This window comes from Mastigoproctus giganteus, chromosome 4 (genome assembly GCF_048544385.1).
Source record: "Mastigoproctus giganteus isolate SK-2022 chromosome 4, ASM4854438v1, whole genome shotgun sequence".
Classification (NCBI taxonomy): domain Eukaryota; kingdom Metazoa; phylum Arthropoda; class Arachnida; order Uropygi; family Thelyphonidae; genus Mastigoproctus; species Mastigoproctus giganteus.
The window spans coordinates 12,596,081-12,620,631 of NC_143578.1; the positions used below are offsets into that span (position 1 = coordinate 12,596,081).

General features: G+C 39.0%; 1 protein-coding gene across 2 annotated transcripts in view; it reads left to right on the top strand.

Annotated features, from left to right (window-relative positions):
• Zip48C (Zinc/iron regulated transporter-related protein 48C) overlaps nt 1–24,551 on the top strand; it is a 306,574-nt gene that overhangs the window by 13,635 nt on the left and 268,388 nt on the right. For both annotated transcript variants that reach the window (XM_090371366.1, XM_090371368.1), the window contains exon 3: nt 21,692–21,859. In XM_090371366.1, the coding sequence (XP_090227492.1) occupies nt 21,692–21,859 (168 nt within the window). The remainder of the gene's footprint in view (nt 1–21,691; nt 21,860–24,551) is intronic.

Consider the following 24,551-nt stretch of genomic DNA (forward strand, 5'->3'; position numbering starts at 1 on the left):
TTCTTGAAATGAGGCCTCCATGCCTGTATACAGTACTCTAGGTGTTTCCTGACCATTGCCTTATACAAGGCGCCTCCGTAGCCAGGTGGGAAGGAGCAGCAGTGCGTAGCACACGCTTCTTGATTAGACCGGGGTTCGAGCCCGTCACCACCAAATACGGAGGATGCGGAAAGGTCAGGGAATGACCACCGCATATCCCGGAGCAATATGGCCTTAGTTGCTAATACTCCTAAAAAAAAAAAAAACCAAATAACAAATAACAAAGCCTTATACAAGGGAATAATCACCTCCTTGTCCCTGCTAGAAAAATTCCTATATATCATTGACAATACACCATGAGCTACTCTTGCAGCCCGTCTGCACTGATCAGAGAACTTCATATCTGCCTGCACAACCACCCCCAGGTCCCTTTCATTCTCTGCCACTGTCAGTGTAGTACCACGAAGTTGATACGTTGCTCTGGGGTTGCTGTTTCCCCATATGTAGTACTTTACATTTGTCAATGTTAAACTTCATTTGCCACCTCTCAGCCCATCTGCTCAACCTTTCCAGATCCTGTTGCAGCAGCATAGCGTCAGTAGTGTCCTTGACAACCCTGCCAACCTTTGTATCGTCTGCGAACTTGGACATTAAGCTTGATATACCATCATCAATATCATTTATAAATACAGAAAACAATAAAGGACCCAATACCGAACCCTGAGGGACTCCACTAATAACATTAGTCCACGATGAGCAGTGTCCATTGATTACCACTCTCTGTCTTCTCCCCCTCAACCACCCCTTTATCCATAGCAGCAATTTGCCTCCAATGCCACACTGCTCCAATTTGTGCAACAGTATCAAAAGCCTTTCTAAGATCCAAGTATATAATATCAAAGTTATTCCCTGCATCCAGTTCTTTTGTAACTGCATCATAGTATCCAATCAAATTGGTCAGGCAAGACTTCCCCTTAACAAAACCATGCTGTGTCCAAGCTATAACTGAAGTCTTGTCTAGATGATCCTGCAGTGCGCGCCTCCGTAGCCAGGTGGGAAGGAGCAGCAGTGCGTAGCACACGCTTCTTGATTAGACCGGGGTTCGAGCCTGTCACCACCAAATACGGAGCATGCGGAAAGGTCAGGGAATGACCACCGCACCGGAGCAATATGGCCTTAGTTGCTAATGCTCCTAAAAACCAAATAACAACAACAATCCTGCAGTGCTTCTTTAACCAGTGCCTCCATTAATTTTCCAGGAACAGAAGTTAAACTCGCAGGTCTATAATTACTTGTGTCCGCCTTTGATCCTCCTTTGTGAATTGGGGTCACATTTGCACATCTCCAGTCCATGGGTACCTCCCCTGAGTCCAAGGAAGCTCTCATAATTATGGCTAAGGGTTTGCTTACTTCCTTTGCTGCCTCCTTTAATATAACTGGATAGATCCCATCCACCCCAGGTGCCTTTCTTGTGTTTATCTTCAACAATTTCTCCTCCACTTTACTCTCAGTTATTACAAGATTCTCTAGCTTACTGCCAGAGTTGAATACACCTCTGGCATTCCCCTCGCTGAATAACTCCTCATGTGTGAATGTCGATGCAAAATATTCACTTAGTTTGTTAGCTACCTGAGCAGGATCATCAACAGTTGACCCATCGATATCAAGTGGACCAATCTGATTCATCCCCTTCCTTCTAGAGTTTACATAAGTAAAGAACTCTTTGCGGTTTTTCTTCGCATCCCTTGCCAAGGATTTCTCGTAATCTGCCTTCACCTGCCTAACCTCCTTTGTAACTTGGTTACAGATCAACTTGTATCTATCATAGGCTTCTGTGTCATGTGTTAATTTGTATGTAATCCCTTGCATTTTTCTTCTCTGCCATATGCCTCCTTAGTTCATCTGACATCCACTTAGCCCTAAACCTTGAACAATATTTCTTAGTTGGTATGTAAAGCCTAGTAGCTTCCAAGATAAGTTCTTTGAATGCTTCCCATTCTGAATTTGCTGTTGGTAACATCATCAGTTGGTCCCACTGTATAGAATTTAAATGCTGTCTCAGTCCATTGTAGTCGCCTTTACGAAAGGAATAACCCTTCCCTTTACCCCTAATGGTAGTTACCTCTTTGAGTAAATCCGATTTCAGCACACTGTGGTCACTGCCACCTTGTGGTTCATTTACCTGCAGATTCTTAATGCATGAAGAATCACTACTGATAATCAAATCAAGAGTATTACTCCCTCTAGTTGCCTCCCGAACATGCTGATGTAGAAAACAATCATCCAATAAATCCACAAAAGCCTTGCTAGTGTGTGAGTGACCAACCCACAAATTCCAGTCAATATTTTTACTGGCCCACTCTATTTCCCTGTACAGTTTCTTATTATACTCATCAGAGTCATTAGGCCTATAGCACACTCCTACTCTCAATTTTGATCTCCCAATGCTTATGTCACACCAAACTGACTCGACACTGCACTGTCCAGCAATGTCGACTGGCTTCACTTCCTTGGATTTTATGTATTTCTTAACTAATAGCATAACCCCTCCTCCCTTCCTATCCTGTCTATCCTTTCTGTAGACATTGTACTCCCCAAATTTCTGTTCTGCATTCCTTATATCTGTGTGACACCACGTCTCTGAAATCCCTACAATATCTGTCTTTGATGTTTTGAGCAATACCTCAAATTCATCAAATTTATTTACTAAACTCCTAGCATTGGTGTACACGCAAGTATACATGCAGCTGTTCTTTTTCTTAGCTACCCTAACACAACCTATGTGTTGATTTGTACCCCAATGATTCCCAGCAGTCTCTGGAATATCCTGCATCTTATTTTCCAGGCTTCGGCTCATTCCAATAGAAGCAGTGCAAGAATCACTTTCACCTCTGTCAGTGGCTACTGTTAATCTATTAGTCCTTGTACCCCCCCAATCTAGCAGTTTTCCGACCCACCTAACACTGCCTCGATAGGGGAGGCAGACCTTCCCGTGTTTGGGAAGGTCTAGTCCAGGTGTTGTCATTGGGACTCCATTTGGTGAGTCTGTGTCACATCCAGACTGAAGGCTGGTCCAGTATTCCATGATAGCGAATAGTGGGGAGGTCTAAGCTGGGAGTCCAAGATCGGATAGTCAAGTCCAGGGATCAATGTTAAGTCTCTTCTTGATGAGATGTGGCACGTCTGGTGGAGAGAAGTTGGTTCAGGAGTCAATAATGAGGAATTTGTCAAGGTATGTGTCTTTGATTACACCGCTAGTATTGTCACAAACAGGTGGGGAGATGACTACTCGAGATGTGAGAGATCAAGTTGGGTTATGTACTCCAGATGGTTTGTTGGTCAAGTCTTGTGTAAGTTGGTCCAAGGCATTAGCATCCATGGCTCAGCGATGCGCAGCAAAGTCGCCTCCGTAGCCAGGTGGGAAGGAGCACCAGTGCGTAGCACACACTCCTTGATTAGACTGGGGTTCGAGCCCGTCACCACCAAATGCGGAGGATGCCTAAAGGTCAGGGAATGACCACTGCATATCCCAGAGCAATATGGTCTTAGTTGCTAATGCTCCTAAAAACCAAATAACAAACAAACAATAACAACAAATGATGCGCAGCAACTGTTGGCAGCCATGGTTGTTTTGACCTATTGATTCGGATTCAATGGTGGTGGTAGCACTTTCTGCCTGGTAAATAGGTCCACTGCAAATTGAGCCAGGGCTCGGTAAGTTTCTTCATTCTGTAGGGTGAGGTGTTCTTGGTTTTGATAGTTGAATCGTAGTTTCGTTATTAGGATCCTCTTGAAGTCCTCGTAGATTTCACAGCTGTGGGCAAGGTGCTCCCATGTCTGATCCTCTCCACAGTGGCAACGGGGTGAGTCTGAAATTCCGAAGTCATGTAGTTTTTTCTGGAAGGAGCCATGTCCAGTGAGAAGGTAGGTAGCATAGAGTCCCGGTGAAAACCAGCCAGGTGTGTGGGGGCTAAGAGGCCCTGACATCTGGGAGGAATCTTTTGGTGACAGCGCCTTTAGTTGAGGCCTGCCATCTTTCTTGCCAAGTGTCTGTTAGATGTTCATCAAGTCTCTTCTTTTCAATGTTTCTATTATTTGCTGGGTCAGTGGTGAAATCGGCACAGGTAACTGTTCTGCCTTTGGCTAATTGGTAGAGCAGCCCATGACGAACAATCTCCAGATCCAGTGAGGACCTGGAGCACATGGGTGCTGGCAGTGTGACAGGCATGCGAGGAGAAGAGAGCACTGGATAGTTCCTAGTGCAATCTGTTTACAACTGTATTGGCCTTCTTGTACCAGCCTCCAGAGGCATAAGCGATAACCGGGATGAAGACTGCCTTATAGAAGAGGGAGAGCGTTCTCTTCTTCAAGCCCCAGTCCTTTTGGGCAACTCTTGAGACTTGGGCAGCATACTTCCTGATCGTAATCCTGCGTTGGTCTAGATGAGGGGTGAAGGAAAGGTTTTTGTCTAAGATCAAACCTAGATATTTAAGCTCTGTTTTTAGTTTGACTGTAACACCATTGACCTTGATTTGGTGTGTTCTTCTCAGATCAAGGGTACCTTTTAGTAGGATCGAATTGGTTTTCTCCGGGGAGATCTTTAGGTTGTTATGATCTACCCAAGCTTGAAGGATAGAGATGGGCTGTTTGGCAGTCATTTCCAGTTGGGCTCTGTTATTGGCAGAAAAGAGCATGACCAGGTCATCCGCATAGGCCTGGGTCTGTACATTGTTGAGTTTGGTGTTTAAAAAATCATCCAGCACCAGATTCCAGAGGAGAGGCCCCAGGACAGACCCCTGAGGGCATCCCCTGAAGACTGGTCATGAGACACTGCAGTGGGGAGCAGACACAACAACTCACTGGTCCTGGAGATAAGTCTTGATGCATCTATATAAGTTTACTGGGACTTGCACCCTCCGGAGCCTGTCCAGGACGCTGGGCCACCAGTTGGAATCGAAGGCACCAGCAAAGTCAAAGGAGATTAGTAGAAAGTATTTGGAGTTGCATTTGGTAGCAGCTTCAATGATTATTTCCAGTTCATCTACCATGGAGCGTCCTTTCTGGAAACCATAGTGGTTAGGCGAGGAGACACCAGTGTCATTGTAGTGGATTTCTATTCTATGGGAGATCATCCGTTCGAGAAGTTTGCTGAAAACTGGCAGTAGGTTTTTTTTTTTTTTTTTTATGTGAACCCCAAACACGAGAGGTATTAGAACCTATAGTACTTAGTAGCGTGCTTGGGTTGGAGGTTGAGAAGACGAAAGAAGATATTTGTGGACATTGAACTTGAACTTCTGTAGATTGTAATTTTCAGGAAATACGTATGAAGGAAGGTTGTTCCAGAAAACGGCAGTTGAATGAATAAATGAGGAAGATGAAAAGTTGGTTTTGTGGGTTTGAAGTTGGACAGTAAATGGATGTTGGCTGGTGGCGGCACGCGTTTGGACTGTTTTGAAAGAGAGAGCGGGAATTATAGAAGCCAATTCAGAAGAACAGTGCCCATGGAAGTATCTGTAGAAGAGGCATGCAGCAGAAACAGTACGTCTATGAGAAAGCAAGTGGAGAGACTCTGTTAGAGATGAATCATGAATTAACCTAACTGCCCTCTTCTGAATGGAATCAAGAAGCCTGAGAGAGGTTTTGGGGGCACCACCCCAGATGTGGGAACAATATTCCATGACAGGGCGGATTTGTGATTTATACAGAGTGAGCAGCTGTTTGGAAGAAAAGTAGTGCCGAGAGCGAAAGAGAAAACCAAGTTTTTTAGATGCAGAGGAAGCAATATTTGTAATGTGCTTGTGCCAAGAGAGATTAGAAGTCAGGGTAATCCCCAAAAGAGATATCATTTTGCCTAGAAATCGGAGTGTCACTAAAGATAAGCATAGGAGCAGAAGAATCCTTTTTGCGAGATATAAGACAAGACTGAGTTTTAGAAGGGTTGAAATCAACTAAGTTGTCTTTGCTCCACTGGAGAATGGCATTTAAGGAATTGGTAGCCGATTTTCGACAAGTTGAACTGATTGAGCAGGACAAGGTTTCTCAAAATGGAAAGTGGAATGCAATGTGCTATCATCGGCAAAACTATGGATAGGATTTCCAGTCAATGGAAGAAGGTCATTAATATACAAGAGGAAAAGAGTGGGGCAAAGAACTGAACCTTGGGGGACACCCGCATTAGTGGAGAAGTTAGAAGACAGAGAGCCATCTACCATCACCCTCAGTGAGCGATCGGAGAGAAAACTGGATAACCAATTACTAAAAACAGTTGGCAAACCATAAGATGGAAGCTTGTTTAGAAGCCTTTATGCCAAACACGATCAAAAGCCTTTGAGATGTCAAGAGCAACTACTTGCGTTTCACCGAACCTTTCCATTGAATTAGTCCATAAATGGGTAACATAAGCCAGAATATCACCAGTGGATCGACACTGACGGAATCCATACTGGTTTCTAGGTAGTTTAAGAGTTGGCAGTTAATTGATTTCTCCATTACTTTAGAAAGAGTAGAAGTAATTGCAATGGGACGATAATTGAATGGGAGGGATTTATCACCCTTTTTTGGAACTGGCTGGATATGAGCAAATTTCCAAGCAGAAGGAAAAACACCTTTGGAATAAGAAAGTGTAAAAAGGCGGCAAAGAATAGGAGTAAGTTCAGGAACACAGGTTTTGAGAACAAGTGGAGAAATACCATCAGGACCTGGAGCTTTCTTAGCATCAAGATTCTTCAAAATCCTTCTGATATCCTTTTGACGGAAGACCACAGGAGGCATTGAATGGAGCGTGTTTGGAATAGTGGGAGGTGTTTTTCCAAGATCATTAATACATGAGCTGGAAGAAAAATGGGATGCTAGCAGGTCAGCTTGGCTGAAGTGACAACAGAACCATCTGGTTTGGACAGAGTTGGGAGCAGAGATGGGCAAAAGTTGTGGCCAATAGCTTTCGCAAGAGACCAGAATGCTCGGCTACCATTAGGGCAAGAAGCAAGTTTTCTACTCTTAGCCTGTTCAAACTCTAGTTTGGACTGATTAATAACTGCTTTACAATTGTTGCGAGCTTTGGTGTAGGCAGAAAATGACACTGAAGAATTAGAAACAAGCCAATCACGATATGCAACATTCTTCTCTTGAACATCCTTAGCACATTTATTGGAAAACCAAAGTTTAGATAAAGGACGAGATTTTAAAGTGGAGTGTGGGATAAAGGATTCCATTCCTGCTAGAATAATTTCACTGACATGATCTGAGCAAAAGTTGACATCAGAAGTTTTGAAACAGTAATCCGACCAAGGAAAAGAAGAAAAGAAGTCTCGCAGATCATCCCATTTTGCATTCTTGTAATGCCAAACAACACGAGGTTGTGAATAGCCATGAGATAAAGGTTCCATTGGAGAAGAGACAATCACCAAGTGCCTGAAGGAGCTCTCACTTCAACCGTGTACTTAGAAGGATTGTTTGTGAGAAAAAGATCAAGCGTATTGGCTGTATGATTAGGATTGTCCGGTATTCTTGTAGGTAAATGAACAATCTGTGCTAAGTCATTAGTAATTGCAAAAGCCTCAGCATCACGACCTGCTGTGTCGGTGTGACTAGAAAATGGAAGCCAGCTGGAGTTGTGAACATTAAAATCATTAAGGAAAATTACCTCACTCTTAGAAAAGTTGGACTGGAGAAAGTCAAGTTGCAAAGAGAGGAAGCCAAAGAGCTCCAAGTGATTAGTGGAGTTGGGAGAACGGTAGAGACAACAGATGAATTTGACACAGTGAGGTAGAGAGATTTTAAGTCAGAGAAGATCAAAGAGAGGAGATTCCAAATTGCCAAGTCTCTGGCAGGGAATTTCAGAACAGACATATGCACAAGTACCACCTTTGAGGCGAAAGGAATCATACAGCGAATAATTTTGGCATCTGAGATGAGTAGTAGTTGAATCAACCGATAACTGAGATTCTGTCAGAAAAAGTACATGGGGTTTGGCAGACTGCAAGTGAAAATGGACATCGTTGAGATTAGAATTGAGACCACGTATATTTGTGAAATGAATTAGGAAGTGCTTGGGAGGTTTAGATCTTTTCGCCGATAAGCTTGCTCTATTAGTTTGACAATTCAATGGTAAGAAAAAGTGAGTGGGACATGCTGTATGAAGTAATGAAATTTTTGGATATGGCGTGTACGTGGTAAGTATATACCCAGATCCTCGACATAACATGGCCTCGACAATGCACCCTGCATACACTACTCGGACTCCCTCCAGTCACTATCTGGCAGAGTAGAGGTAGCAAGATTATACACTAGCTGATCCGGAAGCCTCCTAGAGAGTTACCAATAGGTTCGGTCCTATGTACTAACTAGCGGCCGGCCTGCGAACACCGTTTTAGAGCTGTACCCTCGAAATGTAAGGAATATTGGATCTCGCCACGACGTTCATCATAACCTCAAAAGTAATCAATCATACTGCATGATGGAAGAGATAGGGAAGGGTTGACCGGAACTTAGCTCTAGAGACTAAACATGGGTTCCACCACTTCAAGCCTCCAATAAGCAAAGTGGTGGTATTTCACCGGTTGATGAGAGTCATCTACCACCTAGTAACGTTGCACGGTTGAACCTTGCACGTTGATAGCGTTTTCGTTGGTAAATGACTTCACGTCTAAGAGGCTGGAGTTCTCGAGACCACCAGCGGACAGCACCAGGTGTGAATCTCTTCTTTTTGATAGCGTTGTTTGCAGCATTGATGCTGGTCTGGGCTCAGGCTGCTAGGATCGAAGCAGCTGGCTGCACTGGTCAATTCCTCTTTAAAAATGTTTCAGTCAGCCTTATTCAGGGCATATCTTCTTTGTTGAGTTTGGTTGAGTGACTAGTGAACGGTGTAGTTGGAAGGTTAGGAGTAGTAGTGGCATGTGATGCAAGAAAGCAAGTGTATGAGCTTATGCAGCATCAGCCAAAAAAAAAAAAATCACACCATTCCCTCCAAATGCCTGTCCAGTTCCTCCTTAAATTTATTCAACGTATCAACTTCCACAATGACAGATGGAAGTTTGTTCCAGCAATTAACTACCCGCTGGCTAAAGGCAAATTTCCACACATATATTTGACATCTGTCCTTTCTTAATTTGAATTTATACCCCCTTAGGTTCGTAATCTGAACAAGTGGAAGGATCCCATCAGAATTCAGCATGCTCAACCCATTCAAGGCCTTATATACCTCAATCAGATCACCGTGCAGGTGCCTAGTCTCCAGCCACTGCAATTTGCAGAACTTAAGCCTCTCTTGATAAGAGGATCCCTTCATTCCCCTCACCAATCTTGTCCTTCTCTGTACACGCTCAAGTAAATCTACATCTTTCCTAAAATGAGGCCTCCGCACCTGTACGCAGTACTCAAGGTGTGGCCTGACCATTGCCTTATACAGAGGGACAATCACCTCCTTTTCCCTGCTAGCAAAATTCTTATATATCATTGACAAAACCCCAAGACCTGCCCTGGCAGCCTGTCTGCATTGCTTAGAAAACTGCATATCTGACTGCACAATTACTCCCAAGTCTTTTTCATTTTCTACCACCTTAAGTGTAGTACCACACAGTTGGTACGTTTCTCTGGGATTACATCTACCCATATGCAGTACTTTGCATTTGTCAAGGTTAAACTTCAGTTGCCACTTCTCAGACCATCTGCCCAAATTATCTAGATCCTGTTGCAGTAGCACACTGCCATTACTGTCATTAACAACCCTACCAACCTTTGTATCATCTGCAAACTTCAACATTAAGCCTGATATACCTTCATTAATATCATTGATAAATATACAAAACAACAGTGGACCCAACACCAAACCCTGTGGAACTCCACTAATAACAATAGTCCACGAAGAGCAGCACCCATTGATTACCACCCTCTATCTTCTCCCACTTAACCATCCTTTTATCCATTGTAGCAACTTACCCTTAATACCATTCTGCTCCAATTTGTACAATAGTCTTCCATGCGCAAAAGTATCAAAAGCTTTCCTGAAATCCAAATATATGATATCAAAATTATTTTTTGCATCCAGTTCCTTTGTAACCACATCATAATATCCTATCAAATTTGTCAGACAAGACTTTCCCTTAACAAACCCATGCTGTGTCTGAATTATTGCTGCAGTCTTGTCTAGATGATCCTGCAATGCATCTTGAACCAGTGACTCCATTATTTTTCCCTGAACAGAAGTTAAACTAACTGGTCTGTAATTACTCGTGTCACCCTTCGATCCCCATTTGTGAATTGGGGATACATTTGCACATCTCCAGTCCATGGGAAACTCCCCTGAGTCCAAGGATGGTTTCATAATTATAGCTAAGGGTTTGCTTAGTTGCTTTGCCACCTCCTTTAATATAACTGGATAGATCCCATCCACCCCAGGTGCTTTTCTTATGTTTAACTTCAACAATTTCTCCTCCACTTTGCTCTCAGTTATTACAAAATCATTAAGTATCCTGCTACAATTTGATAATCTTCTGCCATTTTCAAACCTTAATAATTCCTCATGTGTGAATGTAGATGCAAAATACTCATTCAGTTTGTTTGCTATCTGAGCAGGATCATCAACAGTCGAACCAACGATGTCAAGTGGACCAATCAGATTGATCCCCTTCCTTTTAGAGTTTATATAAATCCTTGCTATTTTTCTTAGCATCTTTTGCTAAGGATTTCTCGTAATCTGCCTTCGCCTGCCTAATCTCCTTTGTGACCTGATTACAGACTAGCTTATATCTGCCATAGGCTTCTGTCACTTGATAATTTATATGCATCCCATGCATTTTTCTTCTTTGTTACGAGTCTCATTAGTTCATTAGATAACCATTTAGGCCTAAACCTTGAACAGTATTTCTTAATAGGTATGAAACTTTTAGTAGTATCCACGATTAATTCCTTGAATGCTTCCCACTTAGAATATACTGTTGGTAACATCGTCAGTTGATCCCACTGTACAGAATTTAAAAACTTTCTGAGACCACTGTACTCACCTTTACGGAAGCAAAAACCCTTTCCTTTACCCCTGATGGTAATCAAATCTTTAAGTAAATCTCACATCAGTACATTGTGATCATTGCCACCTAGTGGTTCCTTTATCTGCAAATTCTTAATACACGAATGATCACTGCTGATAACCAGATCAAGAGTATTACTCTCTCTGGTTGCCTCTCGAATATGCTTCTGCAGAAAACAATCATCCAATAAATTCACAAAAGTCTGACTAGCGCGTGAGTGACCAACCCACAAGTTCCAGTCAATATCTGGGAAGTTAAAATCCCCCATTATAAGATATTCTGATTTACTAGCTCACTCTATTTCTCTGTACAATTGTTCATTGTACTCATTCGAGTCATTAGGCCTATAACATACTCCTACTCTTATTTTTGTTTTCGCAGTGCTTATGTCTCACCAAACTGACTCAACAGTGCACTGTTCATCTATATAAACTGGGTACCACTGTGGTCAGAGGTGGTCCAGTCCTCGCGCACTATCCAGGCAGCAAGGTGCTGGGCAATGGAGCTTGAGGCTAAGTTCACATCTATGGTAGCTTCCCACAGGGTATTGGAGAAAGTGTAAGGTAAGGTGTATTTAGTGTCAGACGGCACCAGGGGTTTCCCCCATCTCCGCGTAGTTTTCATTGTGGGTGTACCAGTTCACTGGAAATGCCAGAGATTTAAAAGTGTATGGATATTGTATATGTGTAGTGCCATGTACCGTTGTTCATCTGGTCGTTTAGCCGCTGGACCCCTGCTGAGGCCCAACGTTGCCCCACCTTCGCCCCGTGGAGGCAGACCAGGAACCCAGTAGACTTAAGTTACTCTGGCAGGTCTTGCCACCTAATTTCCTGAGATTTCAGTGGCTAGGACCTTAAAAAGTAAATAAAGAAATAAAATAATAATAAAAAAAGATAAATAAATAAAATCATAATAAGAAAGATAAATAAATAAAATAAAATAAATAATAATAAAATAAAATAAAAAATAAAATAAAAAAATTTATATTGTATTTATATTGCATGCATACAAGCACATATATACTCACATGCACATATGTACACACAACATGCATACACATACCAACGTCAGTCATGGGGTTGATGTCGCTTGAGTTGGGCTAGAACGTGGGTGAAGATATTTTGGATGTATTTAAATTTAGGTGTGTGGGGCTTCGCTAGCGTGAAGATAGAGAGGGAGGGAGCTGAAGACTTGGGGGAGAAAGACAGAAGTATGGAGCCAATAGGGAAGACAGCCCCAAGTTTCAGTGTGGCATGCCCATGCCCCACCAGAGTAGAAATGAGGGGGGGATGAGAGAATCGTCTCCCCGGGGGAGTGGGGGGGAGAAAGTGTGTTGACATATGGGATTATGTTTTACAACATTCCAGAATTCCTTCTGTGAGAGGCTAGATACTTTTCAACCTCCCCTCGTAATTAGCCAAAGTGCTGGAAATTCCATTTATAGCAGTATGCTGATTGAAGGATTGAATGGGCCTTAGATGTGTAGAAAAGAAAAATTCTCAGTTCAACCACTGCATATATTCAAGTAGCTATTTTTTGAAATGTTTGTTTTTTGATATTAATGTACTGAATATAATGGTAATACTATTTACCATATAGTGCAAGAGAGCCGCAGTCTTTTGCTGCACTGGCAAAAAACAAACAAACAACCAAGTAGTAAGAAAACACAAATTATATGCTTCCCTTCTCACACAGGTCACTATCCAGTTGACCTTTGAATTTATTCAAAATTTCAGCCAACTACCTGTGAAGGCAACCTATTCCAGCAATCAATAACTCGCTGGCTAAAAGAAAACTTCCTACAATTTAGTCTAAACCTCTTCCCTGTAATTTTAATTTATACCCCCGAGTTCTCACCATTTGAGTTGCCTGTCTTTTGACCCTTTCCAGAAGTACAATATCTTTTTTCAGATGAGGTCTCCATACTTGGACACAGTATTCCAAATATGGTCTTACAATTGCCTTATACATTGGGATTATGACCTTCCTGTCTCTACAGGTGAGCATTTGATAAATCATCGATAGGACACCGTGGCTTTCTTGGCTGGCTGTTTACATTGTAACTCTCAGATCCATTTCCTTCCTCGCTGTTTTTAATTCAACCCCACCAAGTGTATACAGGCAGTTCTCGCTTTACGAGTTCCCGGGTTTACGAGTTTTTTTCACCAAGTATCAAGTATCAACAAAATTGAAAATATGAACATTAATTGCAAAAAATGAATGTTAAACATTCATAAATACCATATTCCAAACCATGTGCGTAGCTATGCAATACAGTGTACCCACTTTATGATATTAATCAGTTCCAGATGTCCACGTATCGTTAAAATATCTTAATGTGAACCAAATAACACATTGTTTTTTGGTAATTTGTTTCAAGATCTCGGAAGTTTTTTTTTTTTTTTTTTTTTTTTTTTTTTATGTGTACCCCAAACACGAGTTGAAATTTTCGCTGTATAACTAAGCTATTTATCTCTCTAAAATGCCATTTTGTGGTCACAAGCATGACCTTAAGGCCATATAAAAGGTTGTGAGCGTGGTTTGTAAATGGAATTAGTTACCAATTCAAATCATTAAAATGCACTACCCTTCCTCGTTATTATATGTTCCGTTATAAAAACCAATTTTGAGCGGCTTTGTGATATTTTCCTAAAGCACATTTCTGTAGGTCACAACCATAAAACAATAAAAACAATTTGCAATTTCCAGTTTATTGGTCTTTTCTGTTACTGCAAGCAATTGTAAATGGGTAGTAAACTGATATCTTCTTGCATTTGTGAAAATACCGACAGCTGGAATTGTGTGGTTTTTTACGTTATTATGGTGAAATGTGTTTCCCTTTACTGAAATCTTCAATCATATAAAAAACATAAATTTTCAGAATCTTCTCTTCATCCTTTTTTTTTTTTTTTTTTTTTTTTTTTTTTTTTTTAAGCTTCATAAACTTGTTACTACAGGCGAATTGTGTTAGTTGCAATTTGTGTATGCCGTTAAAAAATGCTTATGCATGCAATCGTGAAATTTATAATTAAAAGTTGGCCGACCGGGCTAGCCGAGTGGGTAAAGTACCTGCCCGGCAACCCAAAGGTCGCGGGTTCGATTCCCGCCTCGGGCTTGGATCAAAGTACTGCAAAAACCTTGGGAGGTGCAATATGGCCACAGAAGCCGATGCGCCAATAACTACCAAATCAAAAAAAAAAAAAAAAAAAAAAAAAAAATAATTAAAAGAGAAGATTATCTTGGAAACAAGCACCTCTTGAAGCATTTCTGAAGAAGACAACTCCTTGTGCAACAAACCAATGAGCGCCGAGCCAATAATGAGTGATCAACGAGTGTGCATTTAGTCGATGATGAAGAATAAATATTCTTTGACATTTGTAAGTTGTAAATAATTTCTCTATTATTATAATTTGCTTGATTTTACAGGCTACCTTTTCATTTCTTTCAAGAAATCAATCATTGTTTAAACATAAACTAATTAGCTAACTAATTTCATTGTTGAGAACATAACCCCTATTTTTAACCTTTTGTCTATGGGAAATAAATTCTCGCTTTACGAGCGCACGCTAGGAACAAATTAACTCGTAAAGTCAAGAACTACCTGTAATTTATTTGTGAGTTGCTGTTCCCCAAGTGTAAGACCTTGCATTTAGCAGCATTAAAACATAGCTGCCACTTCTCTGACCTTCTAGATTAGACCGGGGTTCGAGCCCGTCACCACCAAATATGGAGGATGCGGAAATGTCAGGGAATGACCACCGCATATCCCGGAGCAATATGGCCTTAGTTGCTAATGCTCCTAAAAACCAAACAACAACTTCTCTGACCATCTTTGAAATCTGTTCAAGTCATCCTGAAGGAGAGTCATCCCTCCCCCTCTCATATAGTACACAGTATATGAATAACCTTTGATATGTATGAAGAACTATGATTAATTATCAGATTTCTGCTTGGAACTGATCATTATCGACTCTGCCAATCTTTACATCATCTGCATATTTTGACATTACACCTTCTATTCCTTTGTCGATGTCATTTATGAAAATTAGAAACAACAGTTTTCCAAGAACTGACCCTTGAGGGACCCACTCCTGATGTTACACCAATCTGAAGAATACTCATTTATCACAAACCTCTGCAGGGCAGAAGGCAGAATAGTGTAGTAATGAATTACACTACTTTGCATTTAGAAAAAAAAAAAAATCAGTGATGTGTTCTCAGAAAGAGGTTTTTCTGAATCATTTTCTACTGCTGATTTCAAAAATGACTTTCATTTGTTTCCATCACATCAGGTTTCTTCAAAACTCATGAAGCAAATGATTTTTTACAAATATTTATTAATTTTGGCAGAATTTATGCACTGATATTATAATAAAATGCCAATGTTGCCAGACTTATATTACTTTTAGTAGAGGCATATGATGCAAGAAAGCAAACTTATAGAGCATCAGCCAAAAAAAAAAAAAAAAAAAAAAATTCTTATTTCACCCATCAATTCTCTACAAATGTTTGTCTAGCTATGCCTTGAATTTATTTAAGCTGCGAACTTTCACAACAACAGATGGAAGTTTGTTCCAGTGGTCAACTGCCCACTGGCTGAAGGCAAATTTCCGTATATCTATTCTACAACTGTCTTTCCTCAACGAAGTTATGCTCCCTCAGGTGTGCAATATGAGCAAGAGGAAGAATCCTATCAGTGTTGAGCTTGCTCAAACCATTTAAGGCCTTATACTCCTCAATCAGATCACCCCCCACAGGTTTCTAGTCTCCAGATGCTACAGTTTGCTGAACTTAAGCCATTCTTGGTAAGAGCAACCCTATGTTCTCCCTCACCAGTCTCATTGCCCTTCTTTGTACCTGTTCCAGTAGCTCTGCATCCTTCCTAAAATGAGGCCTCCAGACCTGTATGCAGTACTTGAAGATTACTTGTGCCACCCTTTGAACACATTGAATAGGTTGAACATGCTGAATTGTGATTGGATCCTTCCACTTGTTTAGATTACGAACCTAAGGGGGCATAAATTCAAATTAAGAAAAGACAGATGTAGAATAGATGTGCGGAAATTTGCCTTTAGCCAGCGGGTGGTTAATTGCTGGAACAAACTTCCATCCGTCATTGTGGAAGTTGATAGGTTAAATAAATTTAAGGAGGAACTGGACAGGCATTTGGAGGGAATGGTGGGATTTTTTTTTTTTTTTTGGCTGATGCTGCATAAGCTCATACACTTGCTTTTTTGCATTACATGCCACTACTACTACTACCTTTTGTGAATAGGGGATACATTTGCACATCTCCAGTCTGTGGGGGCCTCCCCTGAATCTAAGGATATTCTCATAATTGTGTCTTAAGGATTTGCTTACTTCTTTTGCTGCCTCCTTTAATATAACTTGATAGATCCCATCCATGCCTTTCTTATGTTTAACTTCAGTTTATCCTCCACTTTACGCTCAGTTATTACAAAATCCTTTAGCTCCCTGTTAGAGTTTGATAAAAGTTTGGTATTCCTCTCCCTAAATAATCCATCCTCCACTTTGCTGATTCATCCCTTTCCTTCTATAGTTTACACAAGTAAAGAAGTTTTTGCAGTTTTTCTTTGCATCCTTTGCCAAAGGTTTCTCGTAATCTGCCTTCACTTGCCTAACCTCCTCTCTGACTTGATTACAGACCAGCTTATTTCTACCATAAGTTTCTGTCTCCTGATACTTTATATGCATCACATTCGTTTTTCTTCTCTGCCATGAGTCTCGTTAGTTCATCTGACGTCCATTTTGGCCCAAACCATGAACAGTATTTCCTAGTTGGAACAAAAAAAAGTCGCCCCAGGGGCTCACATCTTGTGAGTATGGGTTTGGCACACCCAGGATCCTGAGCTGGATATCATCATTCTTCTCTTTCTTGGTGATTCCTTTCTTCTTTTCTCTCTCTCTCTCTCTCTCTCTCTCTCTCTCTCTCTCTCTCTCTCTCAGGGTAACTCAGAAATTTTTTTTGGCTGGTGCATAAGCCTCAGGCTTCCTTGCACCATGTGGCTAATAATAATAATAATAATAATAAAAAGCCTATTAGCTTCCAAGATTGATTCCCTGAATGCTTCGTTGGTAACATCATCAGTTGGTCCCACTGTATAGAATTTAAAAACTGTCTGAGACCACTGTAGTCACCTTTATGAAAGCAAAAACTCTTCCCTTTACCCCTGATGGTATGTACACCTTTAAGTAAATCCCTCGTCAGTATTCTGTGATCACTGCCACCAAGTGGTTCCTTTATTTGCAGATTCTTAATGCATGAGTAATCACTGCTGATAATCAGATCGAGTATTTCTTCCGCTTGTTTCCTCTCAAACATGCTGCTGTAGAAAACAGTCATCCAATATATCCACTAAAGTCTGGCTAGTGTGCGAGTGACCAACCCACAAGTTCCAGTCTATATCCGGGAAGTTAAGCATCATTTTAGTTCATAGTAAATCACCAAATTAGGTGAAATGGCATCATTTTTGTTATATTTTATATTTTAGATTTTTATATTTAAATACTTTATTTTATAAAATTTTAACTATATTAAAATTTTATATTTATAATTAATAGTTTTAATTTATTTAATTTATATTTAATTCAGACTTTTATATTTAAATACAGTTGAGAATACTATTAAAAAGGTAAAATGTGTGGTAAAAAGTCCACTAAACACACCCCTCATTTTAAAAACTGATCTGTGATGGGTCAAATTTTCGTTTCTTTTGATTTTCTTGCAGATCCTTCAACTTTACAGCTTCTTAACAACTTTACTTCAGAATCCAGCAATAGTCGGCCATCATTCCGACATTCCTGGTACATAATCTCCATGTCTTTAATGTCCTGGCAAAATCTCTCACTGTGTTCTTCACTAGCACTGCCTGAATTTTTTGGAAAGTAGTCAGTGTGGGAGTGTAAAAAATCCCTTGACACTCATGTTGCAGCCCAGCTTCTTGAAGTTTGCTAACATATTTTCAACTATATTCTTGTTGTCTGGGTCCTTGTTGTTCCCTAAGAAGTTCTCAGCAACAGACCTGAAGCTAATCCACGCTGTTTTTCTCTTTTATTTATAGGTCCCTTATCAATTTGTGAATTTGAGATCCAGCAAAAATACCTTGTTTCAGCTTCTCTTGGGTGAACAATAAGAAGGTAAAGCTTTCACAGACTATTTCATCAAACCAAGTTTGAAGTGCAAGGTGGGAGGAAGACAGTTTTGGGGTCTACCTGTGGTTTATGAACTAATTTTAATCCAAGCAACAAACTGTTCCCTTTGGCTAGATCTTGACAACCCAGTGCTTACCTCCTTGCCTGACTGCCCCACTCACACACAAAAACCCAAGGCATATCTGCGTAGCCAGATTACTGTCCAAGTAACATGCCTGTCACTTTAAAGTCAATAAAAGGCTCAACTGTGTAGGATTGTAACTAATTCCTAAATAAATAAAATTCATAAGTCATTTATATTACTGCATAAAACCAAAGAATCATCCTCAGAAAAATAGGGAACTAGTTCCCTCTCTCTCTCTCTCTGTCTGTACCACGAGAAAAACATCCCATGTGTTAGTTTTTTTGACTTAAGTCTGGAACCAAGGAGTTCTACAGATTCCTTTGGTAAATTTAAATCTCTTACCAGATCATTGACTTCAAGTTGTGAAAACAGTTAAGCACTGGACTCGGTGTCGCCATTCATGTAAACTTCATTTTCAGAACTCTACTGCTAGATCTTCAGGTAATTCTCCAGTGGGGCAAAGACAACTTAGTTGATTTCAACCCTTCTAAAACTCAGTCTTGTCTTATATCTCGCAAAAAGGATTCTTTTGCTCCTATGCTAATCTTTAGTGACACTCCAATTTCTAGACAAAATGATATATCTCTTTTGGGGATTACCCTGACTTCTAATCTCTCTTGGCACAAGCACATTACAAATATTGCTTCCTCTGCATCTAAAAAATTTGGTTTTCTCTTTCACTCTCGGCATTACTTTTCTTCCAAACAGCTGATCACTCTGTATAAATCGCAAATCCGCCCTGCTATGGAATATTGTTCCCACATCTGGGGTGGTGCCCCCAAAACCTCTCTCAGGCTTCTTGATTCCATTCAGAAGAGGGCAGTTAAGTTAATTAATGATTCATCTCTAACAGAGTCTCTCCACTCGCTGTCTCATAGACGTACTGTTTCTGCTGCATGCCTCTTCTACAGATACTTCCATGGGCACTGTTCTTTTGAATTGGCTTCTATAATTCCCACTCTCTCTTTCAAAACAGTCCAAACACGTGCCGCCACCAGCCAACATCCATTTACTGTCCAACTTCAAACCCACAGAACCAACTTTTCATCTTCCTCATTTATTCATTCAACTGCCGTTTTCTGGAACAACCTTCCTTCATACGTATTTCCTGAAAATTACAATCTACAGAAGTTCAAGTTCAATGTCCACAAATACCTTTTTTCATCTTCTCAACCCCCAACCCAAGCACGGTACTAAGTACTATAGGTTCTAATACCTCTCGTGTTTGGGGTTTACATAAAAAAAAAAAAAAAAATCTCCAATAAAAGTGGAGAGCATGGAATTGCAGATTATCTCCATGTCAGACTGGTCTAATGGTATATGGAATATTTTAAATACATAATGGCCTTATTATCCTTGCATTATATCTTGCTATATTAACTAAATAAAAGTAACAGTCATCACAGTGATTTGTAGGCTCCCACCAAATCATGGCAGTTGCAAAATAGCCTTCTTTTTACCATTTTTACACACTCTAAGTGCTTCAACATAGTTTCGGCAAATTTTATGTGGAGCCCATTTATCTTGGTTCCAGAGTTTCACCCAAAATAAACACAATACAAATTCTGTAATATGTTGTCTTTGCTTGATGATTGCATAACTTCCACAAATATCACAAAATAAGTTTGGATTATTCAGACTTAGGTGAAGAAATTTTGCTCACTTTTCAGCACAAGTTTGACACAATAACCTTAAAAATAAACTGAGCTCATATTGATAAACACTGCTGCATGGAACTTTCAATGTTAAGAAACAAATGACTAAAGGCAGTGTTGCCAATATGTGAAGATTTAAGTTAAAAATTTTCAGAATTTACTCCTAAAATAATACATTCAGTAATACAATTCATGACATCAACTTAAGTGATTTGTAAAAAACGCAATTTTAACACAATTTTTAATTGCGTTAAAATTGATTTTTAATTGTGTTCATTTGATTTTTAATTATTGTTAATTATTTTTAGTGTAATGTAAGATTTTCAATTATTTTTTTTTAATTGTTTTCATTTTAATTTCTGGAGAGTATCATATGGAAGTGTTCTATGTATGATATTGAGGTAAACTTCTCTTATTCTTTTACAAATATTGATATCAACATAGAAGGTATTAAGAAGCTCTGGTTCATGCTAACAACTGAGTTATAAACAGCTATTAGTTTACAAACATCAAAAACCATGCAGAGTGCTGTTATTATTTTTTCCTGTTTAATCAGAGATCACTGAAATCCAAGAGTAAATTTGCTTTTGCTTCTGTAAATTGCAGATAATGGAAATTTTCAAATTAATTCAGAAAGATATCAAATGGGCCTGAAATGCAATGCCATAAAATAAGTTACTTAACTTCACCTGAAAACCACTCTCTTCACTCATGAATAACTAACAGTACTTTCCAAGATAATTTTTGACAGTTTTTCTGTTGAAAATTCATGATGTCTCTATCGAGTGGGATAAAAATATTCTAGATCAGCGGTTCCTAACCAGTAGTTCACGAACCCCCAGGGGTTGACGAAAGTGTTTCAGGGGGTTTGCACTAAAAATTCTGTAATGATGTCTGCTTAGATTCACATAGATATATTTTTGTAAACTACAGAATAGTTTAATGCAGTTTTTTGCTGTTTGGTTCAAAATTTATATTTAGTTGTGGTTCAGGTCATGCACCCTTACATAGCGAGTATGCATGACAGGATGTTGGTGGAGGGGTTGAGTGTGAATGTGCTGATATCTGTCGCACCATTCAGCTGTGGTAAAAGAGTTATAAAAATTATAATTAATTATAAACAAAGATAGAATAAAGTAAAATAAAATTAAATATAAAGTAAAGAATTGTCAACAAAAGAAACCACATCTCCTACAGTTCCTTATAATTAGTTTACTATCTTACAGTATATCGTGTTAAATAAATGTTTTCCATACTAATTTTTTTTTTCATTCTCAAAGACCATTGTTATGTATTGGTATTTAATAATAATTTTATATTATTATGCAATATCACATATAAAAAGGTAGTACTGGAAATATTTTATAATAAAAATTCGGAACTATTATATGATTTCAGAGAATATAGGCTTAATGGTTCGCGATAAAAATATTATGTTGAAAGGGGTTCGTGAGTCAAAAAAGGTTAGGAACTGCTGTTCTAGGTGGTTGTCAGTATTTTGTATATTTCACTTGACTGCCAACAAGGTTAAATAAATATTTCTTTAAAAATCACAATTTTTGTGCTCTTGAAAAATTTTGCCTTTTTTGACTTTGATTTTAGAGAATAATTTTAGTAGCTGTCACCAACTTAAATTTTTTTCTTTTTATGTACTTTTTTAATTGTATTTGTGCTAAATCTAATCATAATCAATTCATGATATGATTTTTTTTTTTTTTTTTTTTTATTATACACAGGTGATGATAGCTGCTTCGTACTGGTCTCTTTTAAAGCCAGCTATTGAAATAGCTGAAGCCTCTGGGATTTATGGCAAAGAGGGGCAATTTGCAATTTTACCTGTAGCATTGGGGTTCTTTCTGGGAGCACTCTTTGTATATATCACAGATGTATTCTTACCTTACTTGGTAAGTTCTGTTTATTCACATATGGAAGTTGATATATGATCTTGAAAATATTTAGTTGCTGTTAATGTAACAGAGTAGTTTTTTCCCTCCCATGTCTGATATTCAGATTCAGAGTGAGCAAGAGTTGATAAAAGGAAGAAAATAAAATACTGTATTATGATTACTTAAATCTAAATAGACCCACTAGACTACTTCATTAGTACCAAAGTACTCTTCTGTGTTTTCTGCTGAAGGCACAGAAGATCACAGTTGAATTGAATGTACATTCTGAAGTGTCTTAAGCAAAGACTTGCATCTTTGTACCTAGGCCTCATTTTTAGAAGGATATAGATCTCTGGAATGCATGCATAGAATTGTAATGAGATTATTGTAGGGAACAAAAAGGTAGTCTTAACAAGAAAGGCATCAAATTACAGTGTCTGGAGACTTGGCACCTGCGAGGAGATCTGATTGTGGTGTTTTAAGGCTCTGAATTGAGTGAGCTCAATGTTGATGGCATTCTTCTTCTTGCTAAAACTAAGCACATGAGGGAGCGAAAATTCAGAGGAGGGATGGTTGCAGGATAGATATGCGACAGTTTGCATTCAGTCAATGGGTCGTTGATCGATGGATCACACTTCCATATGTTGTGGAAGTGGATAGTTTGAATAAATTCAAGTGAAGAGCCAGAGAAATTCTTGGAGGGAATGGACAGGTGAGGTGGGTAGCGTTTTTTTTTTTTTTTTTATGGCTGATGCTCTATAAGCTTGATTTCTTGCATCATTTGCCAGTACTAATAGTAATAATACATATAGTTATATTTCCTGAATATATTTCCATGTACTTGTCATACATTAATAGTTATTGGTTATTATGAACAGATTATAAATTAAACTTGACTTAATATTACTTCTATAACTGTACCAAACCTTATCTGTAGACAGTGTAATATTTTATTTATGAAAAAAAAAATTGTATAATGTATAAGACTTGCGCATCATTATACACAATGCGCAAAAAAATCAGCTTCCTTCATCTTTTAGCTTTACACAAATAATCCATTGCTAATCAGCATATCTTCTGTGTGAAGAGAATGCAAATTTAAAAGAGAAGAGTTATGGGTCTATTGCTTTTTTGCTAAGTATTGATCATTGCCCAAACCTAGTACACTGCAAGTTCCAAAGTTTGAAAATTTCTGTAGGAATGAATGTGTCCAGCATGTCACAAATGGACTGTGGAATCCTTACAGTATATAATAAATATTTAAATGCATTGTAACAACAACTTTATGTGACTTCATTTTGATTATAAACAACGTGGATGATTTCTAAAGTAAGCAATTTAAATTAAAGATGCAATCCTGCATTCTGGCTAAATTGAATATATTAATTTAGAATTTGAATATAATTTTTATGTAGCCTAATGTATTGGACACTAAATCCACTTTCTTCTTTAAAGAGGTGAAAATAAAGTTAACTTGAAACTGTTAACTATACTTGGTGACAAAATATAATCTACAATAAAAATAAAATACAATAATGTTTAGCCATGTCTGCTTACACACACACAGAGCCTCTGTAGCTGAGTGATCAGGAGCAATAGTGCAATAGCACACGCTCTGAGGGTTGAAGCAGCTGACTGCTAAATACGGTTGATCTGCCAACCTGCACTGAACCATCATGGCAGATCATGGTTCATTCCCTCAACCTGACTTGCTAAGGAGGCTTCCATCTTGCAGTGGATTGACAATGGCTGCAGATTTGTTTATTATTTATTTTTTATATATATATTCTATTATAATGGTGATCTTTAATTTTCTCCTTTAATATTTTTTGTTTTCTTTTAATGGCTGTTATTCTGATCTTTTTTGCTCAAAAATACTTTTTGTTTTAATATAAGTACAGGCTGTCCTCAGTTAACACGATTAATTCGTCCCACGAGTGCATCTCACAAAACGGAAATGCATTAATCGAATATAATAATCAATAGGATAGTGTATAGCAGTGCTACTCAAAGTGTGGTCCATGGACTGGTGTCGGTCTGCGAACTGTTTGTTACCACGACTAGATAAGTACATAAATTGAGAATAAGCATTTAGAAACTTTTATAGCAAATTTACATTGCTACAACATCTAGGCGCGTGATCAGTGGACTCATCTCGTCGTACAGGATATAAACCAGTTTGGGTGTGTCGAATTGGTGTGGTGAGTCACATGTGGTGTGACCTGCGGATAGGTCATGCACAGTAGGACCATGATGATCCGCAGTGGATTGTATCGGTCCGTGACGGATTGAAAATAAAAGAAACTGGTCCTTCGCCACAGATAGTTTGAGAAGCACTGGTGTATAGGAGCTTAAGAGAGGTTTTGGAGACACCATCTTAGAGGGAGAACAATATTCCATGATATGATACAGAGATAGTAGCTATTTAGAAGTAATTCTGAGAATGAAAAAGTTAACCCCCCTTTATTTTTTGATAGCAGAAAAAGCAATATTTGTGGTATGCTTATGTCAAAAGAGAATATAAGTCAGTAATCCCCAGTAGAGATAAGTGATCTTATCTATAAATCTGAGGGTTACTGAAGATGAGAATGGAAAAAGCAGACTGTTTTTTTTTTTTTTTTTGTGAGAAAAAAAAAAAAAAAAAAATTTAGAAGGAATGAAGGAAGTTCAGTAGCGGCATTGATAGAGGTGGGATATATCATAGAGGCAA